The sequence below is a fragment of the Hyperolius riggenbachi genome, chromosome 12 (assembly GCF_040937935.1).
Source record: "Hyperolius riggenbachi isolate aHypRig1 chromosome 12, aHypRig1.pri, whole genome shotgun sequence".
NCBI classification, from domain to species: Eukaryota; Metazoa; Chordata; class Amphibia; order Anura; family Hyperoliidae; genus Hyperolius; species Hyperolius riggenbachi.
Window position 1 is genome coordinate 15,571,373 of NC_090657.1, and position 20,856 is coordinate 15,592,228.

The window sequence follows — 20,856 nt, forward strand, 5'->3', positions numbered from 1 at the left end:
TTATAGTGGATGCTTGGTCATGAGTGTAAAATCACCACGTACAGTGCATGTACAGTGCATTCAAAGATGATCAGCACACTAGGGAATGCTCCAAGGGTCTTATCCAATGGTCATCTGACCAATATTTGTTTTAGTAGCCACACAGGGCCGTTCTTTATTAAGGGATGCAAAGACAGTGTGCCTTTATATTGGGGAACGCTGCTCAACCTCAAAGAATTGTCATTCTTTGACAGATGACATTGATTAAAACCCTTGAAACGTTTCCTGGTGTGCTGGTCATTTTGGAAATGATCTCCTTTTATGTCTGATGTTTGAGTTGTTATGGCCACCTGCTAAGCCAAGGTCTTTCTTACAAAAGTAAGATATAATTCCTTACCTGGACAGAGTCGGGCACTTTCAATGTACTCTGTAGAAACTGCATACAAATATGTGAAAATCCAAGCAACGTGGTTGAACTTGGAGGTCTACCAAACAGCCAGAAATCACAAGAGCAGACTGTCACTTTGACAAGGACATGAAATCTGATCTCTAATGATAGGTTTAGACCATCATATCTACCACATCATGTGACAATTGTAATCATACATCTTGTCCATGCAGGGCCTGTCTCACCTTCTTGGTGGCAGTGGGACTGCTGTTGGCACTTTGTACAGGGCTCTCATCAGGGCTCCTTTCCTCCTGAGGAATGCACCGTGCCATGTAAACATTGTAATCCAAAAAGGTCTTCTGCTTGACACCCGTAGGAAGGTCCTTGCTCCGTTCCTTGGGCATCACTTCATCCATACTGCCCTTACTACTACTCCGACTATGAGTCAAGAGCCCTGACTGGCTGTTCTGACGGCTGTGAGACATCAGTTGACCTGGTAACACACAAGAGAGCAGACAATGCTAAAGGGTGAAATACAGTATTTATAGATGGCAACAAAGAAAGTTGGACATCAAAGGCTTGACAACACTGAGGGAAGTAAGACACCAGAGAGCTGACAGCAGGGGAGGGTTGGGAAATAAACCAGTCAGGTGACAACATGGAATAAAAAGAGACCAGGAAGTAGAACATTATAGGGATGTGCATTATGCAGCAGCGACAAAACTTATATATGCATCACCTGGTTTCAGCGTTGGTGTTCCTCCATGTTTTTTAGAATCAGATCGCAGTTGGGATGCCTGGAGAAATTGATGGAACCATTCTTCTTTGTCACGGCCTGTCCTCCCAAACAAATAGAGCACATGTTCCTTACTACCATCTTGCGGAGGGCCATCCCCTCTCTCCTCACCACTTTCCTTATCCATCTGAACTTTGGACATAAAGTCTTCTTGCCGTGCCAGTTCCAGGCAAATAGGGTACTTCTTGTTCCAGAGACGCTTCCGTGCCAGGCTCTTGGGAACCAAGGTCACCTGTAAAAAAGTAGTATAACCAGCTGAAAATCAGAAACATGCCAGTCTCTGGTGCACTAGAGTCACCTGTACAAGAACATGTAGTATAACCAGCTGGAGATTAAGAACATGGCAGCCACATGTACAGAAATACCTGTCATAACTAGCGAGGAATCACGGACATGCGCATTTTCAGGTTACACAGTCACCTGTACTGAAACACATAGTAAAACCAGCTAGGGATTAGTGAGTATACAGTAACACCTGGTGTGGCCAGCTAATGATCCAAGACACACCAGTGTTCTCCCCAGGCTCTTTTAGCTGGGTGCTCCACCTGGCTAGTTTTGAGAAGCACCAGGCTGTCATCGGCCCACCTCCTCCTATGCTGTAAGCAGAGTTGCGCACAGAAGCATCAGCCCTGCATTCTCTCATATTGCCCCACCTAGCTACTTTTTCATGTCACCCGGCTAGAAAAAAATTCTGGGGAGAACACTGCATGCCAATCTCCTGGTATCACCTGTACAGAAACACATGGTATACTAACCAGCAGGGGACCGGAGGCATGAGAGACTTCCACTTACCACAGTCACCAGTACAAAAATGTATATAGTACTAGCTGATTCCCCGGCATTGCCAGGGTATGTATTTGGCTGGTGTTGGCTCTGCCCACTTTTTTTTTAACCCTAACACAATTACTCAATTCCACAATGACCTAGTTTGTGAGCTTTGCAATCTTTGGCATCAATAATTTGCATTGAAAGGAAACAAATCTGATTAACTGTGGCTCCACCCCCTTTTCTGAATTTGAACCCCAATGACCAACTGTACCAGGTTTGAGGCTTGTGCCATTAACAGTGCAAGAATGGCATCAATTAAATATTCCCCTTGAAAATCCTAGGTGAATTTTGATAGGCTTTTGTAGGCTCCACCCACTTTTATGAATATTAATCCGAGTCACAATACACTGGTCGATTTCAGCCATCGATTGATCGATTCTATGGGATCGACCGATCAGAAATCGATTCTATCAAATTCCCCATTCGATTGATTTACAGCAGATTTCAATCAATTTGATCTGACAGGATGGAAGATCTAGGTCGATCTGCTGCTGCCAGCAGATCGATGGCCCATAGAGTTGCATTGGATCTAATGGTCCAATAATGCATTTAGATTGATTTACAATAAATTTCATTCTGAAATCTATTGGAAATCAGTTCCTAGTGTGTGGCACACATCAGATAGATTGCTGTCAGATTGGACTTGACAGGCATCTGACAGAAATCTATCTGATGGTCGAATCTGCTGCACATCTATAAGTGTGTGGCCACCTTAAGTTGCTGGGGACAGGCTGGAACCAGAGTTCCTCCAGAGTGGTCACTTTGGCTAATAAACCCAGCTGGAGAGAGAGAACAACCGTGCGAGTCAGCTCTTGCACTGTGGAGGAACATCTAAGGCCATCACCGCTGGAGTTTGCCATGCCTGCTGCTTCTGAATCTTGCTCCTCATTCGTTTAGTTGACTCAGACTCTTTGTGACCATAAGTACTTTTGCACACCAGATGTGTCTGCCAATCACTGCTTCTTTTAGTTGTTGCACAGGCATGTTCATAGCTTCACATATGCTGTCGATCCATCTTAGCCTCTGCCATCCTCTTCTTCTTTTGCCCTCAATTTTTCCAAGCATCAAGGATTTCTCCAGGTTAGATCTTCTAACAGACCAGGGAACTCTCAGTAGCTTTCTCCACATCCACAGTTGAAAAGCATCACATTTTCTACGCATGGCCTTATTTATAGTCCAACTTTCAAATCCATAGGTTACTAACAGATGGCCATAGCTCTACCTCTCCGGAGCTTTGCTGAAAGCTGGAGACTAAAACATTCACAGAACAGTGACAGAAGAGTGAAAGGCTTGTGAATTTGGAATATTTTATTGAGAGTTCCATCACAACATATTTCATGAGGGTATCTCACCCCACTTTGTCATGTGAGCATTAAACCTAATGAAGTGTCATTAGCCCTTCACATCTTGTCGTTACTCCATGAGTGGTTTAGCCCCCATCTGTCACCAAGACCTGGCACATGATTAGCGATGATGGCCTTGGATGCTGCTGCTCTTGTCTAGATGGGTATATTAGCTGAAGTGACTCAGACCAAAAGGGAGATGTGACCTCGCTGGAGATATTATCCATAGCATATTTCCATTCTCTCTGTGCTTCATTTGTCTTCTAGTATGTTGTAGTTCCAAACTTGATCACAGCAGCCGTCAGTGGTCATCAATGCTTTATTGCACACCAGTTTTGAGGGTATCATAGTCTCCAGTACAGGAATACAGGTGGGAAATAAGGGACAATCTAATCTCTTTAAAGAGACTGTAACAAAATGTTCAGCCTTATTTCTTCTATCCTATAAGTTCCTAGACCTGTTCTAATGTGGTCTGTCTTACTGCAGCCTTTCCTAGTTGCACAGTGGCTGTATTATGTCTGTTATATAATCTAATCTTCTTTCCTCTGACGGCTTTGTCGGGCTTAGGCACTCAGGCAGGAATGTGCTGCTCTGCTTGTGATAGGATAGAAGCTATACACACCCTCTCCATACCCCCTGCAGGCTCTGTGTGAGTCACAGACTGAGCTCCTCTCAGCCTATCACAAGCTGGTTAACAGCCACGTCTTTTGTTTGTAAACACTGCCTAAAAATGGCAATTACAAGCCAGGATCGCAGCAGGGAGTGGCAGAAACAGCACAGAGGGGCCCAGGAGAACTTAATGAATAGAATGGTATGCTTTTTATTGTAAGAATTTTAGAGTACACATTCTCTTTAAGTTTCAGAGGCACATGTAGAGACATGTGTTGTATAACCAGTTCCGGGTGTCACTTTCCTTTTCCCCATAGTGCCAAAATCACCTGTAGAGAAACACGCATCGTAAAGCAGCTATGGATAAGGGACATGATAGTCTTCTGGGTAACAAAGTCCCTCTGCAGGAACACTTGTGGTATAACAAACTATGGAAATAGAGACAAGCCAGTCTCCCGGATACCAGTGTCACCAGTACAGGAACACTTGTGAAATAACCAGCTGCAGAAGTGATTAATGTGAGTGATCTCAGGACACTTAAGGTGTGCCAGTCTGAAATTTGTGCAAAAACAAAAATAAACCCCTTTTACTTCCTTTGTGCGGTGTCCTCAGTGCCCACCGGTGACCTACCTTGCACTCAACCAAGTCATAGATCTTCTGGCTGATGTACGTCACTTCTGGTTTGCTCTCGTTGTAGGTGGCTCTTCGTGAGATGTTCTTGTTGGGTTTGGACAGCCGCAAAGTGGATCCCTCCAGGCGCACAAAGACTGAATGGGTGAGGGTGGCATGGTAGGTTTCTGGGTCATAATTATGGATCTCATTCATCCAGCCCTGAAGAGGAAATACAGACAACTGTCAGGGGCACAAACACAAACCCATTATTTGCTGCAAACACCAATAGGTGTCATCATTTTAAGTCATAAATGAAGCGTACACGTTAGTACGCTGCCAGACAGCTTTGCGCAGAAATTCCAGGCTGCGTTAAATTATATTCCCCCTACGAGTCGTAGCAATTCGGAGGGAGAAGTAATTCAGGGTCCGGAAACCAGAAATAACCACGAGCGGGCTGCGGAATATAGTATTTTTGCTCAAGTGTCGCCCAACTCAGGCGCTACATGGCTGGCGCTTCATAAATGACCCTGAACAGCATAAACACAACACAGAGAAGATGATCAGAAAAGAGCACTGATGACTTATGCTACGTACACACATGCGACAACGATCGTTCGTTGAGAACGACAAACGAACTTTTAATTGATGAAAGAACGACCTAAGTAAAGTTAGTTTTAAAAGGTGTGTAACGATCTGATCGTTAGAACGAACGTTACATCACGTAAAGCAACTATTGCGCCTGCGCATAAAAATGAGAAGTTTCAGGGAGAAATAGTGAAATGCGCATGTCAAGCCTAGTACGAACGACCGTTTCCAACGATGTACTACTTTTGCAAACGATCGTCCTTGGTTAAAATCCGCCGAGACAGAACTTTCTTTTGTAGCGATTTGGCTCGTTCGTCGTTTGCCTCAATAGTCGGTGGTTCGTTTTTTGTAACGATCGTCGTTGGTAAAGATCGGGAAACGATCGTTACAAACGACTATAATCGCATGTGTGTACGCACCTCTAGACTTTTGTTAAAGCATTAGTGCAACCTCTCATTTCTGAAATGCATAGGACAGCACATTGGCATCCAATATCAATGCACAAAGTTTTGCTCATTGCACATTCATACTTTTTGCAATAAATAGATTGAAAGTTCCTGCCAAGCACCACCTTGTTCCTCCTTATAGGGTGGAGGCTCCCTTCCCCACAAAAAGCAGATCTCACCTGACGCAGCCCACCTTCTCCCACTGCATTAATACATCCCTGCAATTCCTCCCTGTTTGGTGTGTAAGAAAGTAAACAACCCTTTGCAAACCCTCACAGTTTATAAATGCCATGCGTAAAACTAGTCCTCCTGCCCTGTCTGCAGTAAGAAAAACTTTTTTTGTACTGTTTTTTTTTTTTTTTTTTTTTTTCACTTATTTAAAAAAAAACACAATGGGGAGACTGAAGACTGAAAGAAAGGAAAATGCCTTATTATTCACAAGGAGGAAGAACTAACCAGGAATGGGGAGTTTTATCTGTAGTGCTGGCCACGAAGAGTAAATCTCTCAGCACCAGCACAAAGGAGGTGGGCGGGTCAGCTCTCAGTTGAGAGACTAGTTGGGGCCCCTCTCAACTCCACCTGGACTTCACTTATCACTGCCAAAGCTTAGGAATTTAAAGCTATATTAAGATGGCATCTGTTTTTGGGAACAAAAGCTCCCGACCTGTCATTGCCAACGTGAATGCGCCAGCAGGTCGTCTGTATAATAATGTTCACCAGAGCCCTATATCAGCCAGGTTCCAGTGGGTAGCCCTGCCACCTTGCAGAAAAAGCCCTCTACCTTTTCTATATATGATATAGAAAAAGCCAGGGCCATTTTCTGCAAGGAAGCAGAGCTGTGCAATTTAACCCAGCTGATACGGGGTTCCAGTGAATCTTATTAAACAGACAATGTGTTGGCACACTCAGCTTTAGGCATAGGCGTGCCTCTGTGTGATGCATTTTAACTAAACTTAGGATATAGCTGTAGAGTAGCTGTTAAATATAAATCAAAACTAGTCCTTGGTAGAAGTACTTGTACAGGGTACAGACAAGAAGAAAGAACATTGATAGGGACCTAGGCAATCTAAAGGTGGCCACACATGATACAATAAAATGATTCGATTTTACGGCAATTCGATAAAAATGATCGGATCTCTCGACACTCGATCGTATTTCCTGTTTTCTCCGATTTTTATCGATCTGGAATTACAGATATTTTTCTTCAATCTTTCTAAAGATTGTATGGTGTGTGTTAGATTGTCAATTTATTAATATACACACCCTAGCAATTTTCTCAGAGTTTCCAATCATTTTTATTATAATTGGGGAAAAATTGAACATAGGTGTGTGGTACATTGTTCAGATCTTTGAAATGTTACAATCAGTCAGAAAAATTGATTGCAATTCTTAAATTGAACAGACATTTAAAAAAATGTATGGTGTGTGGCCACCTTAAGGGCTCGTTTCCACTATCGCGAATCCACATGCGTCCAACGCATGCGGATTCGCACATGTAATGCAAGTGGATGGGCCTGTTTCCACTGTAGTGTTGTTAAGGTGCGGTTTTTTCAGCGGTGAAAAAACGCACAACAGAGCCGCAGAATTCGCCTGCGAGTGGAATGCATGCGTTCATGCATGTATTTAATAGGGAAATTGCATGCGGTTTCCCCATGCGTTTTTTTGCCGCGAATTCGCATAGGTACCAATGCAAATTTACACAGGCAGTGACATGGTTAAAATCGCATATACCCTCACCTATGTGAATTTGCATGCGAATTCGCGGCAAAAAACGCATGGGGAATCGCATCCGCATGCGATTTCATCAGCGGTGGAATCCAGGCGATTCCGCACCGCAATAGTGGAAACGAGCCCTGACTGTGGGTGCATCTAATGGTGATCTGTAGAATGAGGGGATTCTTCCTCTATTACACATTCTTCATGCATGATCTTACCTACTGTAGGTTTATGGGTGATAGACAACACCTCTGTGTTCAATGTGCACAACATTCTCAGTGGATTCCCTGCAGCTCTGTGAGAAGTGCATATGTAGAGTATAGTACTACTGGATCAACAGTATTATCTAAACTGCAGTATGGTAAAACAACCACAATAATGTCACTGTGTGAAAAATGCGATGTTGACCTTTATGGGATTATAATTTCCTGTATTTAATCTGTATCCTCTCTGTTCTAAGTAAGCTGCATTTCCTGATGGTGGTGTATGATATATCTCTGTATGTTTTCTATTTTTTTATACTGGATGCCTAGCTGTGTCTACAGAATAATTTGTAGTCACCAACCCCAAATTTAACAACATATCAAGTGAACTGATTTTATGTTTAAAAGAGAGTGCATACATTTGCATAAAAAAATTTGCATAAACCTGCATCAACACAGAATTATTTGCATCTCATTGACCGCCCCCTTCTAGTGACACAACTACACATCAGGCTTTTCTTACAGCAGAGATGTTGTTATTTATTATATACTAGCTGATGACCCGACATTGCCCGGGTATGTATTTGGCTGGTGTTGGCTCCGCCCACTTTTTCTAACACACAATTATTCAATGACCTAGTTTGTGAGCTTTGCAGTCTTTGGCATCAATAATTTGCATTGAAATGAAACAAATCTGATTGGCTGTTCGTTGACCAACCCCTTTTCTGAATTTGAACCCCAGTCAGTGTAAGAATGGCTGCATTGGCTCTATAGGACCCAAAGCCCTCCTTTTCCTTAGTCGAATATTCTTTTATTCGCTTCAGCCCTCTTCCTTTTAAAGCCTTAGTTCGGGCTCATGATTTTTCTTTTTTTATGCAGACATTACACATAATGCATCAATGTTCGGTCTTTTATTTTTCAGCATATAAGATGCACTTCTTCCTGCTAGTTATATTCCAAATACAGGGAGTCCCTGACTTATGAACACCCGCCAATATGAACTTCCAACCCCCCCCCCCCCCTGTGTCCCCCCCTCTGCTCCCCCCTGTGTCCCCCCTCTGCCCCCGTGTACAATTATCAGTATCAGCAGCTTGGCCCCGTCAGCAAAAGCCGGCATTAGAGGTGCAGTGAAGAAGAGGAGAGATCTGTGATCACTATGGGAGTTGTGGATTAGGTGAGTCAAGCTGCTGGTTCTGATAATTATACAAGGAGGGCAGAGGAAAACAAACAGTGGAGGGGTAAGCGGAGGACAAAATAATTGGGAAAGAAGAGCCACAAGACACTCCTGGACCACGGACGCACCAGGCTTAGTATATATTTTTCCCTGGTTTTTGCCCTTTAAACAAAAAGGTGCATCTTATATTTCCAGAGTGCCTTATAAGCAGAAATATGGTACATGCAGGTGCCAAGCAACAGCTGAAGTCTACTGCCTGATGCCGTTTCTTTTCCACCCCTCTCTACAGGACACTACTCGCTGCTCATTTGAGCTCAACATCCACAAACTGTCAGTAGCTGCAGGCTGGAAGGAACTGAAGGTAAACTGTACATGTGCTTGTTTCATTTGGCAGCTATTCTGTTCTGAATGTATGTGCTGCACAATAGCCCTGGGGCTCAGGTGTCACTTCCTGGCATCGCCTGGATTTCAGGAAGAACTGAGAACATCCAAAAATCAGTCTGCTACAAGTATTTCTGAACCAGATATAAACAAGGAGTGTGCCTTCGGGATTCTCAAAAAGTCAGTCAGAATCACAGTGGCACCACGTGATTGGGATATATGGTACATCTCTCCTCCTACAGACATGTAGTGGGTCTCATAGTCAGAATCACAGAGGAGCGATATGATGGGGATATACGTCTCTTTTTCTACAGGTGTATAATCTGCCTCATGGTCAGGGTCACAGAGAAGTAGTGAAGAAAACTTTGCACGGGTACATAGGCCCATTGCAAAGTAGACTAGAACTGTTAACACACACGGGATCACACTGGCAAATCAGTGATACATTTATGTGGTTAAAGAATCCCTGTTTTTGAATAGAAGAGTCCCTGTTTTGATGCAGAGGCAGTTACCTAGCTTGTACTAAGAATGTCTATTTCTGAGTGCTTTTGCCCTTTAAAAATCAACCCCATTCACTTTTTACTGCATTTACTGCTCAGAAAAGCGCTTATAGTGTGTCTGAGCCCTAGAATCTGAAGTAAAATTTAAAAAAAAAAAAGATACCCAATGAGTGGGAAGGCTCTGGGTCCTATAGAGCCTACCCGTTCCTCCTATGGTGCTCATATTCCAGCGCTGGATCCCCAGTTAGCAGTTTACAATCGATGGGTCGGAGACTGCTCCTTCTGCCACTGCTGGAGGCTTCAGCAATCTTCAGGAGCCTGTATGTGCAGTATGGAGTGGCCGTCTTCGGTAGCATTCGGGCTCCCGAAGATTGCCGAAGCCTCCAACAGCAGCGGAAGGAGCAGTTTCCGACCAATCCGTTGGAAACTGCTAATGGAGGATCAGCCAGTGTGGATCAGCCTTTAGTGTGGTTAGGGGGAGTTATAAGCACAGGCATGCACTGTGCTCAATAATTCAGCTGCAGTAGATCTATGCTGTGGAGACCACGGAGGCTCCAGAGAGGACGTAGATACACTGTAGCAGGGGCAGAAGTGGTTAGAGAAGCTCGGGAGTACACACCAATGGCCTCTAACAGCCACCTCAGCTGAGTTCTGTCTAGCCTGTGTACAAGGCTTTAGGCAGACAGCTTAAGTATAGCAGAGTATGTACCCCCATCACTAGCTATGTTGTGTCTAAAGAGACCATGAGCAGGACCAAAAAAAGCCACAATGAACTTACCTGGAGCTTCCTCCAGCCCCTCGTAGTCCGTCACCGCCCTCGGTGTCCACCAGGCTCCCTCCATTCTTCCCTCAGTGACTCAGTTAGAGCGATGATTGCACATACGCGGCCCCTCCATACGCCCGTCTTCTTAAGTGTACTGCCCACGTGCAGTTCAAGAAAAGAATGAACCACGCGTGTGCAGTGCGCTCACAGCAAAGGGCACATGCACAGTAGCGGCGACTTCAGCCGCAGTCGATGCTCTAACGGAGCCGCCCGGGGAAGAACAGAAGGAGCCTGGAGGACACTGAGGGACGTCACGGACTAGGGCTGGAGAAAGCCCCAGGTAAGTTCATTGTGGCTTTTTTTGGTACTGCTCAGCGTCCTTTTAAGGATAGAATACTTACCTATTCTCCTGCATGGAAGTTATCTACCTCTGATGGTCAAACTCACTGAAGAGCTGTGTAAAGAGGAATATACAACCCTGCTCCTACATGGAAGATAATTTGTTTCTGACAGCAAGAGAAGAAGAGGAGATATGAGATGGAGATACAAACTTTACCTCCTACAGGGAAGATATTCTGTCTCAGATGGTCAGGGGCCACTGTGAAACTGTGTGACACAAAGATATACTCCTCTCCCCTCTACAGGGATGAGAATCTGTCTCCTATGATCAGAGTCACAGAGAAGCCATGTAATATAAACCGGGGCGTAACTAGAGAGGAGAAGCCCCTGGAGGGGGATCCAGAGCTGTGGGGAGCTCCATCTACTAACTTTTCCTTCCTCCGATACAGAAGAGTATACTTCAGATCATGTGATTTTGCAGCTAAACAATAGCCAAATTTGTTTTATGACCCTTGTGAGGTGCCCCAAGGCCGTAAGGGGCACCAAGGGGAGGCAAGGGAACACTGGGGGCACCCCAAACTTTTGCTGGGGGGAGGCTTCGTAGTTACGCCACTGCTCTCCCCCTACAAAAATGATAATCTCTGATTGCTACATCAACAAACCATAAACAGGGTTGAGACACAAAGGGAACATCTGTAGGCAGCTTTGGTTTCAAATGTTTTTTCATTAAATCTCCATTCCGGAGGGAGAAAAAAAAAAGTAGTTTAGATAGTGTGGTAAAGGGTTAGAACTACTTTTTGAATTTTATTGCCAACTTGTGTCTTTCTCTGTGAGAACATCCAATAATTTACTGTCTAGAATGGAAGTGAGGCAATCTCTCAAGAGTGACAGATGGCAATAAATTAAATATTTTTGTAGTGATCAGAAAAGTTAGAATCTGGCTATTTTTTTATGGTGGTTTTCTTTCTTGTCTCCTGAAACTACCATTTTTCTTACTTAAATCATAAAGCTCCATGGAAGTCCAAGGAGCAAAAAGTGAAGAGACATTTTACTCATGGTGATCTAGACAGTACTATAAAAGAAAAAAAAAATCGTGATAACGCCTTTCTACACTACACAACACTAAAATATTGTTTTCTTTACCGGGGTTTAATTGATGGACATTATGAGTGAAGTCACAGACAAACACTTACTTTAGCTGCCTTGCCTTATGCACAGTGAAATGTTCACCTACCTTCTGTATTTCCGGTTCAGTGATAATCAGCGGCTCCACACATGATTGGTTAGGTTGTAGATGTTGGTTGCATTTGTGAGTGCGAGGAGAAGCAAAAAGCCAAATGATAGCAATGGCAACCATAAAGCCCAAGGCCATTCCAAGGCAGAGTCCACTGATGTAACTAGGGAGGGGCAGAAGGAAATATCCATACACTAAAATCACCAGAAAATAGAGGGTCTTCACTGGAATGTCACAAGGCTCCACATACACCTCTACCTCCTCTCCAGAAGTTGTAGAAATCCCAGCCTGAGCTCCTGCTTCCTCCAACTCCTGATCCTCCTCATTCTCTTCATCAAATTCAAAGTCTTCCGAGTAGAGCTCAGTGAATTCCTCATCCTCTTTACTGGCTAAGGCAGAAAGGGAACACTTCTCCAAGGCCAGCGTGGACAACTTGAAGCTAGTGTCCTTAGCGAGCAGCGTTATCCCAAACTCCTTTTTGTCCTCCAACAATGTCTTGGCCTTTTCATCCTTCATCAGGCTGGAGTCACTGGTGGAGTAGTCTGCTTCTGTGTCACCTTCTTCCTCTTTGATACTGTAGTTGTTGTTGCTCTCTAGGTGGCCATTCAGACTGGAGAGGTTGGAGAGTTCTGAAGCACTTGAGGATAAAGCTTTGGGCCTGTAGCTGGAAGAGTCATCTCCCATAATCTTACTAAGAAGCTGGAAAGGTTCGTAGATAACTTCTGAGAATCGTCTCTTTGTGTCTTCAATTTTGGCCTCCATTTCGGGGACCTTAAAGAAGGAGCTGCGATCAGATGGGGAGGTTATAGGAGAAGAAGGGGCAGTTTTAGAGTCACCTCCCATAACTCGAGGCTGTGTAAATTGTTTAAATAAATGTAAATTTAGCTTGGAGTCCGGTGGCCGGGATGAGGTGGAATCTGATTCTTGCTTAGAAGTGTCTGTAGATAAAGACTTTACTAGAGTTTTCATTAAATGTCTGTGCCGTATAGGTGGAGAAGACTCCACCTCAGTAGAGAAGGATTTCACTAAACTCAGGAATGGCTTTGCGTTAGAGATGGAAGGTGATGATGACAAACTGAGAGCTTTGGATGGAGAAGAGACCATTACGGACCGCTGCTCTGGTGGAGTTGAAATGTTGGCAGCAGCGGCCTCCAGACTGTGCTGAGAGGATGACGTTGGTAAAGTTGATGGCACGTCGTGAATTGATGAGCAAACTTCAGCAGCATTGACAGTGTTTCCGGTTGGCTTAGTGACAGGCAACGCCATTGATGATGGTGTCTCTATTATGGCCATGCTGGGAGAGGTAGCAGCACTGGATATCAACCGTGTAGCAGTGTCGAAGAACAGGTCCTCTTTGGCTTCTTCTGCTGTGATAATGTTCTGGTCATCCAGGTCTTCACTGAGTGTTTCTTCTTCCTCTTCCTCTTCCTTCCCAGAAGCAGAAAAGCGGATGGTGATGGTCTCACGGGAAATGGATCTCTGGACCTCCACTTTTGGAGCAGGGGCTTTGGAAGAGGATTGGTGTGACTTCTCTGCATGGCTGCCGTCCAGACTTGTCATTGCAGTCTCACCCGTGTTTCAAGACCTGCAAAAAGATGAAAAATAATTTAGTCCAGACACATATCAAACAGACATAGAGAGGAGTGGGAAGAAGAGACTAGGATCACAGGCACCAGTCACTTTCATAGTTCTCGTAGGCCTCACACTATCAGCCGTGCAACAATCATGCCTACAGGCCTAAACTTTTCTTAGTTCTCCCGAGACTAAAAATTAACAAGCAAAATATATAGGCGGAGCTCCACAGGTGATCTGACCAAGCAAAAGTGTGTGTCTAGAGCCATATAGATGTGTATTAGGAACAAAGACTGATGGATGCTTCACCCACAGATTGTTGGATGTGTACAAATCATACAGACAAATCAGTAACCAGGCACAAAGCTGTAATTATTGCTGGAACATGTAGTACCCTGCAACAAGGGACAAAGCATTGGATATGCAGCCTTGTACTGTAAATGCCATCGCTGGTGTCCATGAAGCATCATATTCGTGGGCTGCGTTCTGTACTTTGCTAGCCTGGAGTTCTGTTGCTAAGGAAAGGGGCGGAGAGCTGATTGCACATGGCATGATCAAGTGACATGGAACAGGCAGGGTAGGTAAAAGACCAATAGGGTGAGTCTGCATTCAGACAAGTCGATCCACAAACCGCATATCTCAACGATGCATCTGAGATGGAGGATTAGAGGCCGGTGTACCCCCCCCCCCCCCCCCCAGATTCACAGCAGAGGCCTTGGCTGAGAATGATGTAGCATGTGTACGAGGCTTAAGTTTGCTTTCCCGTCAAGTCTGATGGGGTGTGTCTTATCTCTTGGGACCTCAGCGACAAGATCTCACCACTAACGTTTCCGACAAGTCTCACCCAAGTCTGCCTGCTCTTGAATCTCCTGTAACATATAGTAAATTGAATCCCTGGGGCAGCACAATGGGAAGCCCTTGGTAGTCTATGCTGCATGGTGTTAAGAGCTGGAAATCTGGACAGGCGGCCTCACTAGAAGCACTGAGTGGTGGAAGGGAGGGACAAACAAGGGGGGAGGGGCAAAGGGGCCCAACTACTGCCATTACCTACTACTGCCATTACCAACTACGTATTACTGTCAAAGCTGAGAACCTAAGCACACCTGACCTGAGAGGGAGACGGAGGCTGCCATATTTATTTCCTTTTAAACAATGTACATTGCCTGGCTGTCCTGCTGTTCCTCTGCCTCTAATACTTTTAGCCATAGACCCAGAACAAGCATGCAGTTCAGATGTTTCTGACTGAATTACCTACATGGTTGTTTCAGGTGGGCGATTCAGACTCTACTGCAGCCAAAGAGATCAGCAGGACAGCCAGACAACAAGTATTGTTTAAAAAGAAATAAATACAGTATGTCAGCCTCCATATCCCTCTCAATTCCAAAGTACTTTAAGAGAGTGCAGAGATATCACTGCTGTAGTCCCTGTGAAATAGGAGAAATCAGCAAGGGGATTGGAAATTCCTGGGGATGAGTGAGGCAGACGTACAGAGCAGAGAACTGAAGAGCTCAGACATGTCACCACCAGAGTCTGCCACAAACACTCACAAAAAACTAGGGGTGCCCTTACTAATGGACTAAGCAGAAGTGCAGATCTGGGGACCCGTAAGCACAGAGATCTTACCATTGTAGTCCTAGACAGACGGAATCCAGCGGGGCAGGCGGGGGCCCTGGTAGTGGGTGCTGGGAAGCCAGGAGTGCAGATCTTACCCCGAGATAGAGGAAAACAGCAAGTGAAGGGGGAAGCGCCAGGTAATGTGTGCAGATCCAGGAAGTCAGGACTGCAGAGATCTCCCCACTTAAGTCCGCAAGAAGCAGAAGAGACCGTTATGTGGCCACCTCTCCAGCCTGACACTGAGTGACACTGCTGCTCTCAGTCAGGGTGCAAACGTGTAAACATGCAATCAGATGCTGAGTCGCGCCACAAAAGTAGACTGGCTCTTCCACCACATGACCTGCAGGGAGAACCTGTTTTTCTGGACTGACAGGAGGATTCCTCTGCGCTGGTAAATAATCCCCAACTCCAATATTCACATAAAGAGGATTTCCCAAACTCCTGATGCCATAACATGCGGAATCACATGGCCAGAGTCTGCCCTAAATATCCCACTGCTGCGAACTCACAACTCTACAGCAGAAACAGAGCATGAGTGGCAATCATGCCTCAGTAAGACAGAGAAGCATTCACAACAACTTCTGTCTCTATTAACACTTGGCCTGTAATACTGCCAGTTCTCTGCTGCAGATTACATACCACATATTATTATCTGTGTGTCCAGAGGGCCCCCCCCCCCAGCAATAATTCCCAAGTATTTACTGAGAAACAATCCTGTCCCTACAGTCCCATTCTGGGAGCAGAGAAGATTACAGGGGCCTCCGGCGCCCCCCTTCCGCCTGCTCTCCTCGCAAGTGACCCTTGCCCCCGCCACATGTTTATGATGCGGCCAACACTGGCAGCAAGACAGAAACCGCTCAGCTCTCATCTGGGCTTCCAGGACATCACATGACCTCATCAGCAGCATTCCTGAGGAACACGCTTTGCGTTACATGTCCAGATGGCTACGCGCTTACTGGTCACACACACACACACGTTACACGGTGTACATGAAAACACACATTGTACACACAAGACACAGGCACTGCACATTATACACTCAAATGTTATAAAAAGGGTGTGGTTTTGAGTACTGTGTATGGATGAGTGCGCAGACACAAACACACATACACACAGTACATTGTACACACAAGACACAAACGCTACACATTATACACACAAATGTAATAAAAAGGTGGGTTTTTGAATGTTGTGTATACAGTATGGATGTGTGTGCGGATACAAACACACACACTGTACATTGTATACACACACACACACACACACTGTACACACAAGACACAGACACTGCACATTATATACACAAATGTTGTAAAAATTTGTTTTTGAGTATTGCGTATACAGTGTGGATGTGTGTGCGGACACAAACACACACACTGTACATGGTACACACAAGACACACACCACACATTACACACACAAACATTATAAAAAGGTGTTTTTGAGTATTGCGTATACAGTGTGGATGTGTGTGCGGACACAAACACACACACTGTACATGGTACAGACAAGACAAACACCACACATTAAACACACAAACATTATAAAAAGTTGTTTTCGAGAATTGTGTATACAGTGTGGGTGTGTTTGCGGACACAAACACACAATGTCATTGTATTTACACACACTGTACATTGCACACACAAGCAAACAAACCAATCTCGCATGGTACACTGGAGATTACACACACACACACTTTACACTGCATATTGTATATACACACGCAAAGACATCGCACACCACACACAATATAATACTCCAAATACAGAATGTAGATACACTCAGTGAGCAACACACATGCATACACTAAGCTTTACACAAATACACACAATATAAATAGACACACACACACACACTATAAGCTGTACATATTAACAACTCCCACTAGACACAAACAACATTCATTGCAGTTAGTGAGCACAGTGACATACTCTACATTCCTGTATGGAGGTAGTGCGACACATGGGGGAGGATTAATCTGTGACACACTCCTGAAGGATTAATCCTTGGCACACTAGCTGGTAATTACTGGGGATCTTGTATGCTGTCAGATGTTCAAATTGATTTGATGCATTAAACACGGAACATAAAAACAGGAAACTGAGAAGGAGGAGGCTTCTCTTCCAAAGCCCAATACAGAGTGTATGGTAGGTCTCCGATACTGAATATGTCTGCAAAGCAAACTAGTACCGTATATAGCGGTGGTTCTCTGCTATAGTATGACCTCCATCATGGGTGCATAGGTCTCTACTGCAACATATCGTACATCTGCAGCTACAGGCAGAGATCCAGTGCACTTTTGGGCACTCCAGCTGAAAAATGGATGGAACCAAGCACCAGAATGTGGGTGTGGTCATGGGTGGAGCCAAATTTACATGAACCTAACTGAGATCTAAATAGGCCTGTCCAGCAAAATGTTGGAGAGAGAGAGAGAGAGAGAGAGAGTGTGCGTGCGTGCGTGCGTGCGCATATCCCATAAATAGGCAGTGCCACTCAAACATAACTAGGCAGAGTACAGGCAGAGATCCAGTGCACTTTTGGGCACTCCAGCTGAAAAATGGATGGAACCAAGCACCAGAATGTGGGTGTGGTCATGGGTGGAGCCAAATTTACATGAACCTAACTGAGATCTAAATAGGCCTGTCCAGCAAAATGTTGGATGGAGGGAGAGGGAGAGGGAGAGGGAGAGGGAGAGGGAGAGAGAGAGAGAGAGAGAGAGAGCGTGCGCATATCCCATAAATAGGCAGTGCCACTCAAACATAACTAGGCAGAGTTAACTGGTTTCTGTGGCTGCTGGTCTGGCTTTCTGATGGGCGGTCTGACCTGCTGCCAGTTCGTCTGGCAGTTCCCCCATAGCATTCCCTGACCTTCTAGTGGACCCGGTCCCATAGGCCTCCCAATTGAGGCACAACAACTCACACCATGCTCCCATAGAATAACCACAGCTCCCTGCATGCCCCCATAAAGGCACCACAGAACCCAACATGCTCCCATAGGCTCCACAGCTTTCACTCTGCCTGGGCGACACCCAGGGCTCCCCAGAATAGATCCATGGCACGTGCCACTGATCTCTGGGGCTGACAACGCCCCTGGCTAGAGGACACCTGGGTAGACTTACTTATGAATACTGAATATATTTGTTGTGTACAGGGGATAAATAGTACTGTGGTCTAGAATACATCTGTAGGGCATGAGGGATTCATTAAGACTCATCTACAGGGGTGTATCTAGTAATCTGGTACAGGACACAAGGGTAGTAAAAAGTAATATGGTGTAAAACACCCCTATACGTTATAAGGGGTATATAGTTCTACTATAGGGTAAAAGGGAGTGTATAGTACTTTGGTATGAAAAATCTTATAAAACATAGGGGTGTGTATAAAACTCTGGTGTAAAACATTTACTCAGTGAAAGAATGTATATAGTACTCTGGTTCAGAACACAACCATAGGATGACATGGGGTGTACAGTACTCTAGTGTAAAAGGCATCTATAAGGCACTGCAGTGCAGGAGATGCATTTTGCTCTGCTGGAAACACATCTACAGTATAAAGATACAGGGAAAGCATTGTACACTGGTATGATATCCATCTATTAGGCACAGGGGTGTGTGATGATAGCGAAGCCTGATAATCAAAGTCTCAATCCTTCACACACAACCAAAAGCAAGAGTTCTCCCTTAATGTGGACCTGAACTCAGAACTTCCTATCTGCTCTAAAAGATAAGCAACAGCATTATAACATTCAAAGAAAAAAACATTTCTTTGTTACAGCTGATACAAATCCTGCAATAAATCTGCAGTGTGACTACTTCCTGCTTTAATTTCAGCAGACATAGGGTTACCACCCTCTGGGCCAGATTTAGCAAGAGTTTCTGAGACAAAATATTAGTAGGTTTTTAGAAATCCATGCAGAACTGTCTCAGACATCTTAAGAAATCATTAGATAGTGCAGATTCCTACTAAAACTGTTGTAAAATAGGAGGAGCTAGGAAGGTCTCTAAGACAGTGCAGTGCGTGAGGGGAATTGCTGTTGCTGAGGTAACCAACACACCTGCTGTATTGATAGCAGCAGGCTCTGAGGAGGCTCTGAGGAGGGATTCAGCAGGGGGGAGGAGCACCTCACAAATAATGTCTAGCCTGCACTCTGCAATCATGTCTAGCCTGCAATTCTACATCTGTAGAACTGCTATCAAGCACTTCTTAATTAATCTGCGCTAGTTTAGGGATGGATTTGCACTTTTCTTAACTGTAGTGCAGCTATAGAAATTCATGCCAAATTGCCACTATTACCTAGGATTTAAGAAGGTTCTTATTATCATGCAGAACTGTTCTCCCTGCTGGTTAGAACAGATTAAGAAGAAAAAACTGTCGGTAATGCGTTGATAAATCTCCCCCTCTACTTTTTCAAATTTGCTGCTTTGCCAAGACAATCAGCTGATACAGCTGAGAGATCAGAATCAGAATCGTTTTTATTCGCCAGGCACGACACGGTCGTGCTCGGAATTGGGTTTGGCACGTACAATTTAACAGAGTAGGGACAAGAAGTATAGATAACGGAGGGCATAAAATAAACAGAGAGGCATAGATAAAACAAAAACACATAAACCAAAAACGGCTAAAACATAAGTCCAGATATATAATTAGAGTAGTAAAGGCAAGAGGAGGGATACATAACTGAAAAGCATGAACAGGAGTGCACATTTCAATTTGACAGGAGTGCAGATTGATAATTGATTGATTAGAATATGTGAAATTTTGAAGTTCCTAGACAGGGTGCAGTTCTAGAACACAGTGTTGCTCCGGTGCTGGGCTCAGAGCGAGTCAGGAATGCAAGTTAATGATTACAACAGGAGTGCAATTTAAAAACAAAAAAGTGGCAAGAAAGCTGCAAGGCGCAGTTCAGATGCAGTGGTGGAGGGGGTGGAATGACCTAAAGTGAGTTCAGGAGGGTGACAGCTGAGGGGAAGAAAGAGTTCCTGTGCCTTGGGGTTTTGGTGGCGATGGCCTGAAACCTACGGCGTAACGGAAGTCTGCTGGCCAGGGTGAGATGGGTCGCCAGCAATCCTCAGTGCTCTTGAGCGTAGCCTGGAGTTGTGGAGGTGGTCAAGCGAAGGTAGAGGTCTGCCGATGATTCTCTCTGCTGATCTAATGACCCTCTGAAGTTTGTATCTGTCTCTGGTGGAGGAGCCAGCGTACCATACTAGGATGGAGGAGCAGAGGACGGACTCGATGATGGTGGTGTAAAAGCACGTCAGTAGCTCTTGAGCCATGCTGAACGTCTTCAGTTGGCGGAGGAAGAAAAGCCTCTGTTGGGCTTTTTTCTGGGTCAAGGCTGTGTTTGCCTTCCAGCTCAGGTCTTTGGAGATGGTGGTGCCCAGAAGGCGAACGCTGGCTACTCTCTCGACCTCAGTGCCATTGGTAAAGATTGGTGGGGGGGGAGGGGGAATGCTTTCTGAAATCCACAATCAGCTCTACGGTTTTGGATGAGTTGAGGACCAGCCTGTTCTCCCTGCACCACTGGGAAACTCTGTCAACCTCCTGGCCGTAGGCCTGCTCATCATTGTTTTTTACTAGACCAACGATGGTGTCATCTGCAAATTTGATGGCCTTGACAGAGTTTTCCTTGGATCTGTAGTTGTTCGTGTAGAGGGAGAACAGGATCGGTGATAGGACGCAGCCTTGTGCGTGTTCGTTGTCTTCGGTTGAGAGGTTGCCTCCCCAAGCTTAATGACTTAGTTCTGTTAGTCAGGAAGTCTGTGATCCACCCACAGA

General features: G+C 44.9%; 1 protein-coding gene across 3 annotated transcripts in view; it reads right to left on the minus strand.

Moving 5' to 3' along the window:
* TEX2 (testis expressed 2) overlaps positions 1 to 20,856 on the minus strand; it is a 71,509-nt gene that overhangs the window by 27,212 nt on the left and 23,441 nt on the right. For 2 of the 3 annotated variants that reach the window (XM_068262337.1, XM_068262335.1), the window contains exons 2-5: positions 11,897 to 13,481; positions 4,574 to 4,774; positions 1,107 to 1,395; positions 613 to 860 (exon numbers count right to left, since the gene is read on the minus strand). In XM_068262337.1, the coding sequence (XP_068118438.1) occupies positions 613 to 860; positions 1,107 to 1,395; positions 4,574 to 4,774; positions 11,897 to 13,456 (2,298 nt within the window). In that variant the 5' untranslated portion in view covers positions 13,457 to 13,481. Of the gene's footprint in view, positions 1 to 612; positions 861 to 1,106; positions 1,396 to 4,573; positions 4,775 to 11,896; positions 13,482 to 15,091; positions 15,681 to 20,856 lie in introns of those variants that run through there. The other variant, XM_068262336.1, reaches the window with a different exon arrangement.